General features: G+C 41.9%; 1 protein-coding gene across 1 annotated transcript; it reads right to left on the minus strand.

Annotated features, from left to right (window-relative positions):
- Positions 1-1,531: 1,531 nt before the first annotated feature.
- LOC132207588 (G-protein coupled receptor 15-like) lies at positions 1,532-4,916 on the minus strand. Its single transcript, XM_059643546.1, has 2 exons — positions 4,833-4,916; positions 1,532-2,442 (listed from the first exon to the last, which is right to left on the minus strand). The coding sequence occupies exons 1-2, from the start codon at positions 4,900-4,902 to the stop codon at positions 1,532-1,534; spliced, it is 981 nt and encodes a 326-aa protein (XP_059499529.1). The 5' UTR covers positions 4,903-4,916.
- Between the last annotated feature and the right edge of the window lie 3,777 nt (positions 4,917-8,693).

The following is an 8,693-nucleotide window of genomic DNA, read 5'->3' on the forward strand; positions in this document are numbered from 1 at the left end:
ATCCGTGTCGGTTTGCAAGTGTACAGGGATTGGATGTCCACAGTGAAGATGAGATGTTGTGGTCAGGAAATTGGAAATTTTGGAGGAGGTGGAGGGTCTGGGAGGCGTCTCAGATGTAGGTGGAGAGTCTTTTGACCCGGGGAAGAAAAGGGATGGCCACAGTCAAGGTGAGTGGAGATAAGTCCAGTGGAGTAGATAGGGGCAAAAAGGTCGGCTGGGACAGTCAGTTTTGTGAATTTTGGGAAGGAGATAGATTTGGGTGGCACGCGTTTGAGGAATGATGATGTTGGAGGCTAAAGGCCCAGGGGCAAACTCAGAAAGCCCTCATGATCCTACACTATGCTGTAATAAATAAATCAAATGAGCAATATCCTGACTTTCTCAGCACTGTGAGTGTCATTGCACTTCTGCAAGTTTGCTGAATAAGGTTTTTTTTTTCCCTAAATGAATTTTGAAGGGAAAAGGAAAGAAAGAACAAATTATGTTTATAGTACAGTTAATTCACTTACAGAAACTGCTGTTTAATTAAAATAGTCAAACTTGAACAGTTTCCTTGACCTATCGGGCTGAAAGCATATACATTTGAAGTTTCTCAGTCTTAAAAAAAACTCCTTTGAAGGGCCACTGAACTGTTCCCCGAGACAGCTTCCCCATAGCCTGATCTGGCATAAGTGAACCTTTTCTACTGGCACCTTTTCCACTATAGGTAAAGAGAAATTACCATTCTGTTGTAGCCTGGTTGCTTTTGCCGTGTACGTACATGGCACGTGAATCCTACGCTGCGCACAAAACTGATGGAAATTTCATCTCCACATTTAGCCTACTGTATGAAAGCATTAGCATAGTTCTGTCATGCGTATCACCTCCCATCTCTGTGAATGTTTTGGTTACGAGGAAGCAGCAGTAGCAGGTAACACGAACCAAGAAAGTTTCATGACCTGCTGCACCTCTACCTGTAGATCAGATGGAGAGAGGAATGGTTGAATTTCTGAATATGTTGACAAATCACTGGTAGAATTTGTGAATGAGCTCCTCCTCATAGTGGGCACCGCCTGTCAGCGCCACCAAATCCTAAACTGCGTGGACTTGTTTGAGACTCTGAAATGGGCCAAGTATTGGAAACTGGGATGAGAAAAGTTATGTTTATTTTTGACCAATGCAAATGCAATGGGCTGCATCGCCTTTTTTTCTGTCCATCTCTATGATTTTTGACTCAATGAAAAGGGGAACTAACAAAAAACAACAAAGCTAATATTTCCAGTAACAATTACTTTCCGTGAAATAAAAATGATATGAATGAAATGAGAGGAAAATTCATAATAATGAAATAATACTTCCTCTATGCACTCCACACGTTGTTGTAAATATAGGCTATCCTCGAGCCTCCTGCATGCTAAGTTGCTAACTTCATATACAAAGTAAAGCTATAATAGCAACCACCCTTCAGAAGGAATCTGCTTGTGCTGTAGAATAAAAACAAACAAAAACATGGTATCCAATAAATTATAATCGAATTAGATTACTTCTGTCATCAGAAGTTACAAAGTTTAATGATTATGATGAGAGGATATTTCACTCCATTTTTTAACTCATGTCTGATTTTTCTCTGGGTCACAGCATAAATAAATGGGTTAATGCATGAGCTCAACAACTGAAGCATATATCCGCTCTGTTCTATATACAAGGTAGAATTTTGCTCATTGGAACCTGCTGAATAAGTAAGATTTGCACTTCGAACGTAAAGGATATTGACAAAAAATAACAAGTACAAAAGGAGGAAACTGCCTGAGATGGCGAATAACAAGACAATCGATTTTCTTCGTTTTTCCACCTCTGGATCACTTTTATTGTCTCCATTGCTTTTGTTCCGGAATTTCTGACGGGTTCTGTTCGCCACTAGAATGTGTCTAACTGTCAGGCCATTGAACAGTAAAATCAGAATAAATGGGAGGAACGGGGTTAAAATAGATCGAATCCAGTCATATGCCACCCAAGCAGGCGATGTGTAGTATATTGCTTTTATGGCACAGAACCAAGGTATGTTGTTAATGATGTACCTATGTTCTAGTTGCAAATATATAAAGATGTTTTTTATACAACTGAGTGAGGTCACGATTCCTATAACACACGATGCCGTCTTCTCCGTGCAATATTTTATTTTCAGTTGCTGACAGGAAATGGCAATAAAACGATCAAAGGTGAAAGCGACCGTTAACCAGGCAGAACAGTCAATGGCTGCCATATTTAAGGCAGCGCGAAAACGGCACACTGCTGTGATTGAGAGAAAACTGGATGGGAAATATATACCAGCAATCCGGTTTAATATTACAGCCGTTACCATAACAAGGAAGTCTGTCACCCCCATGGACACCAGGTAATAAGTGATACATCCAGAAAGACCACATCTTCTTCGAGACAGGATCACAACAACTGCCAGGTTAGCTACAATTGAATAAGAGATTTATTTCGCAATTCGGGCAAGTATTGTATCTGATCTCAAGTAACTCACCATTTGACATGATCAAGTGTGAAATTGTAAAATTTGAGATACAATTGTGCATATTATTTTCAATGTGAGACAATTGACTTTGGGGTTTATAATTGTCCTTTAAATTAAAATCAACCAAGTTAGTGTGGCAACAATGCAACTAATTGGATAAGGGACAGACAGGAAGGTATTTACATCAGCAAAGTTCTACGGAAAATATTCAAGGAAGTAAGTCACACAGAAACTGACAATAAATCTGGAAACTCACTGGGAGATGAATTAAAGATATAAGCAGAGAAACCTAACTCAGTTCGATGATTAAACCATCCAACTGCTGGGAAAATAATGTTTCAATTGTCAAAAAAAGTCATCAAGAACAGAATGGACTCGCCAACTTCACAGAATACATGTTTGGAAAGTTGTAATGTTAGATTCATACTTTTAACAAACAGTGACATGATTTCTAGTATGTCGATCTGAAACATGGGAACTGACAGATGATGAGATCTAGTTCAAAGAAGGAGCCACTTACAACGCAAAACATTAATGATGTTTTTACTGCACTTTCAAGAAAAAATATGAACGTTATCACATTGGACGTTTGAAATAAAATATTTCAAATTAGATGTGAATTGCCAACATGATTGTAGATTCACTCAACATAGAGACAAGAATGACTGTATAACAGTCTGAAATATTGCCTGCTGCCTCGAGTAATTAGAATATTCAGTAATTGTCTATTTAGATCCTGCAGCAGCAAATAGTCAGGAGTTGATTAGGACAGATTTCATGAGAGATAGCAGGTCAGAATTGACACACTGGCATAGGGCTCCAAATTCAGAGCTTGTCTGCTCCAACCACTGCCCTTTCTTCTTTTCTGAGTTTGTTTTCTTTCATTTTAGTTTTATTCTCTTTACTTACCTGCTGGAGGGAGGTCATTCGTGAAGGCAATAGTCACGACAGGCGCGGCTGGAAGCCCAGAGCAGAGATATTGCCGATCAGACACAAGGTGGTTGGTGTGTTCGGGCAGAATTGTGGCGGCCAGCGGAACTATGGGAGTGGCTGGGAGACTGGAGAGGGGCAATGGGTGGCAGTGGTACGGCGCGCAGCGACAGGGGGCCTGAGAGATCCAGCTCAGCATGGGAGAGAGACCCAGCCCCATGGGGAAAGCCCAGCATTGAGCAAATGCTGGCTCATGGCTGAACCAGGACTGTGATTTTAAAGTTTAAGCTTTTTTTTTTACTAACTACCTCATACTGACAATAGCTAATGCTGAACTTTTAACTTTTTCTTTATTGTATCCTTTCTGCTCCTTACCTATGATTTTGTACATCGATAACTTGTACCTAAGATGTTGCCGTGAATGCCAACATTGTAAACTTTGTCATAGTCCTTCCGCATCGCCGTACTTGAGCACACCTAACAATAAAATCTATTTCTAATTCCAGCAATGCTCTAAATTGACAGAGAAATGTAAGTATTTAAATATGGAAGAGAACTCTTACATTGGCAGTAAATCACACAACTGCTTTATAATGAATATATCCCTTCAAGAATCAATCAGTAATTGCAGACAGGAACTGTTCAATACCGCAAAAGGACAAGAACAGTAACTCCAATGTGAGAATTATCCCTCATTGTGAAAGTAAATTGCAGGATAAAAGTATATTTACCCCGGCAATGACGCTTGAAATCACCGAGAAAGACAGCGAAAATAATACAACAGAACTTTTTTTTAGATGGGAAAGAGAAAATACATCCGAAGTGTCGTCATCACCATCTTGAACTGCATTTTCAACATTATCACCAGCTGGATTTTTCCACTTTTTTTGTCAATGACACAATAAAATTATTTTGCACACTTATAACAATTTGGTAATTCACTTGCAGTAAAAAATGTGTTGACAAAACAGAATTCTATTTGCTGTATGTGCTCACAGTAAATAAAGTAAATAGCACAATTAAATTCATTAAATGCTTATGATCGCAGGAAGATAGTCAGCCATTAAAAGGCACAAATTAATCATTTAATAAAAGTGTGGGTCAGTAAAGTGACGAAATAGTAATGTTAATGCCGAAAAATAACACATGAATGTCATAAGATTCTGTCCGTAAATTGAAAGTAACATGATGATAAAATGCTGAATTTTCCAAGAGGGTAGAGAAGACAAGAATGAAAGTTATATCAGTTAAAGCGAGCACATCATATCAGTTACAGAAGAACTATATTCCCTTTAATGACAGGGCGGATATCTGTTCCTCAGTGACTCGTCTCTCCCTGAAAATGGGAAGATCTAGTGCACCTAACTATTGATTTACGTAGTTTACAATTTCTGTAATTTACCTGGAACTCCAATCACAGCAAGAACAGGATAGTAAATGGCAAACACCAGACCTTTTGGTATTTCGTGCATTTCTCTCTGAAACTCTCAACGTCATCTCTGACTCAGTGAAGAGTGCCTACATTTATACTTGATTTCAGTCCCTGGGGTGAACATTAATTAGATTTTGTTAACGTTTATTTAATTCATTGAAATAACCAGATGTGTTCTTCTACTGCTCTGCTGCTGTTTTTGTTTAGATGACCTTTTTTTTAAAAATATTCACCTCAAGGTGAATTTGAGGTTGAGGAGAAAGGTATTAGCAAAGTTCATGGACTGTTCAAGTTGCTCGTGGAAGCAGAAGGCAGCACCGATACAGTCGTCAATGTAACGGTGGAAGAGATGAGGGATAATGCCATCGTAGTAGCGGAATTGGGACTGTTCCAAATATCTTACGAAGAGGCAGGCAAAGCTTAAGACCGTGGGCGGTGGGGTGGGGGGGGGGGGGGCGGAATTGGCATCCCATTAGTTTGTAGGAAGTGGGAGGAGTTAAAAAGGAGAAGTTGTTAAAAATAAGGACGCGTTCCGTTAAGCAGATGAGTGTGTTGGTGGTGGGGGGCTGTTTGGGGGCCCAGGACAGGAAGAAACATAGGGATTGTAGGTTATTTGTGTAGGGGTTACAAGTGTAGCTCGATTGGATGTCCATAGTGAAGATGAGGGCCATGGAATTGGAAAGCTTGGAAGAGGTAGAGAGCGCGGGTGGTGTCCATGTTGGGGGTTGCTGGATGAGGGGAGAAAACAGAGTCAAGGTAAGTAGAACTAAGCTCAGTGCGGCAGGAGCAGACAGAGATAATGCCTCCGTCTGGATAGTCTGAATTGTGAAATTTGGGAAGGAGATAGAAACGGGCTGTGCGGGGTTGGAGAAGGATGAGGTTGGAGGCTGTGGGTGTGCGTTCATCTGAGGTGATGAGGTTATGGACGGTCTGGGGAATGATGTTTTGGTGGTCAGGGGTGGAGCCATGATCAAGTGCGTGGGTGGCGGAGGTGTCAGAGAGTTGACACCTGGCCTAGGTGATATAAAGATCAGTGCGCCACATGACAACTACGCTTCCTTTATCCGCAGGTGTGACGGTGAGATTAGGGTTGGAGTGGAGGGAATGGAGGGCTGCACGTTATGTGGTGAAGGGGTTGGAGTGAGGGGTGGAGAGGTTGAGGCGATTGATGTCACGACAACAGTTGGAAATGAAGAGGGAGGTTAGGAAGCCTGACGGTGGTGTCCAGGAGAATGGGGTGCCTGAGAGGTGGGAGAAAGAGTGTGTGGAGGGTGGGTTAGAATCGCGGTTAAAGAAATAGGCACAAGAGTGAAGGCAGTGGGATAAAGTATACGACATCCAAATACGAACGGAACTCATTGATGTGTGGGCGCAGGGTAATTAATTTGAGTCCTTTGGAGAGGGCGGTCTGGGGAATGTTGATGACCGGCAAGGCTTGGGGCTGGGACTAGGTTTGGAGCTGTTGGCTGGTTTGGAGCTGGTTGTCGGACTGGAGTTAGGCACGATATCAGTGGTGGGTGTGGTGGTGTTGGCAGTGGCTGGGTGTTTTCCCTGTGTGGGATGACCAGCAGTTATTCACCACGTTCTTTTCAGACAGAAACGTCCTCCCAGAAAGTTAAAATTCGTGAACAAGAGGATAACCATGTCAGAGACAGCATCACGACACAAACACAGTTCACCATTATTAGTTGAGATTAGATTAGATTCCCTACAGTGTGGAAACAGGCCCTTTGACCCAACAAATCCAAACCGCCCCTTGAAGCATCCCACCCAGGCACATCCCCCTATAACCCACACACCCCTGAACACTACAGGCAATTTAGCATGGCCGATCCACCTAGCCTGCACATCTTTGGACTATGTGAGGAAACCAGAGCACCCGGAGGAAACCCACGCAGGCACAGGGAGAACATGCAAACTCCACACAGTCACCCGAGTCTGGAATCGAACCCGGTACCTGGCGCTGTTAGGCTGCAGTGCTAATCACATTATTAGGACAGATATTGCTGATTATGAAAACTCACTGAGATACAATTGACAGAGTCCCTATGGTTCTGATGCACTGAAAAGCTTCTTTTTGCTCTCAAAGCAATGCATGATTACATTAGATAAGGTTAGATTAGGCTAGGTTAGGTTAGATTAGATTAGATTACATTACATTCCCCACAGTGTGGAAACAGGTCCTACGGCCGAAGAAGCCCACACCGCCCCGAGTTTTCTGAGCGTCAGTCACTATGTGGAACGTGCTTAACGCTGAGCAAAACTCAATTGCTTCAGGACTGGACCCCAAGGCCTCGCAATGGCTCATTGACGTAGGGGTTAGTTTCTTGGTTAGGGCTTTGTACATTGTAGACATGCAAGTGTTTCAGGATGTTCTTCCATGCCATTCGACTACGAATGAATCTTCCAGCTGCCTTATTTTGGGCGTGAAACTTCAGGAACAGGCAACATGGAGTGATGGGAGGCAGCCCTGAGCAGGTTTTGTCAATGGTGTCGTTTATGAGAAATGTCAACAATTAAGATAGATTGGAAAGTTTTGAAAAAACCATTCCCTTCCCAGAAGAGAAAGCGGGAAGCAGATCTGATTGAAGTTTTCGACTTCATGAGGGTTCTGGTCAGCTTAATAATGGAGGAAATACTTCCTCAAGTGGATGGATGGAAAAATGCAGAGCAGATATTTAAAATAGTTCCCAAAAGAAGCAAAGTGACTTGAGGGAAACTTTCTTCACGGTGAATGGTTAGTGAGCATGAAGAAGAGACACTCAAAAAGGAATTAGGTAATCATGTAAAAATGTGCACACTTACAGGGAGAAGACAAAAGACTGACACGAACCGAAAACATACTCATTTTGAAAATCCAGCACAGACAAATGGACTGCATAGACTTCATCTGTGCTGTGTCATATCTGTAACAGTAGCTCGAATCAAAGCTGGAGCAACATAATATGGGAAATCAAATAAAGTTCATATTTACACAGCCGGGACGCATCTGCACAACAGCGTATTACAACAGGGAGGATCTATTGACATCATTCTCCAGGGTGTATATCACAGGGCAGACAGCGCTGTCTGAATCACCATGGGCAAATACTGCAGGATGTCCTGTGGATCAGACATAATGCACTTTACAATTCAGGTCATCACAGAGTGAGGGTGTAGCAGAAACTGGAAATCATGTGACTGCTGCAACTTACAGCTTGTATCTGTGTTGGAACAATAACTATTTCATTGATTTGTACTGCTTTGAAGTGTACACTGGAAAGTGGGAAGCTCTCACTCGAGCCGCCCGGGTATGTCACCAGCACAACATATTGTTTCTTGCTGTTTTGCGAACTGTAGCAATGAACAGATGTAAGCTAATCAGTGAGACAGATTTTGATAAACATGCTGCTTCACCAGATAAAGGTGATAATTTTGCCCAAAATTATAATGTAGAATTGCATAACTAATGTGGTTCTGAAAGGGTCCGCGGACCCAAAACGTTAGCTTTGTTTCTCTCCACAGATGCTAACAGAACTGCTGAGTTTAGCTATCAATTGCTGTATTGTTTTATGTCGGATTTCTAGCATCCGCCGTTCTTTATTTTATGTTAACCTGAATAATGCGAGGCACAAGCTTCATTCTTGCTCTTGAAAATCAGTCAGTAATTCTATCGTTATGAAAACCTGGCAGAGTAGAACTCGCCTCTCTGACCAGAAATCGAAGCCTGACCACGGTGGTGAAAGTGCCAAATCGTAACGACTAGACTACCAGGGGGAATGCTTTTATTTCGAGTATATTTTTTCCTGAATTATACTGCTTCTGACTTTTGATTTGCTATTAGGTTGCCTA

This window comes from Stegostoma tigrinum, unplaced genomic scaffold (genome assembly GCF_030684315.1).
Source record: "Stegostoma tigrinum isolate sSteTig4 unplaced genomic scaffold, sSteTig4.hap1 scaffold_109, whole genome shotgun sequence".
NCBI classification, from domain to species: Eukaryota; Metazoa; Chordata; class Chondrichthyes; order Orectolobiformes; family Stegostomatidae; genus Stegostoma; species Stegostoma tigrinum.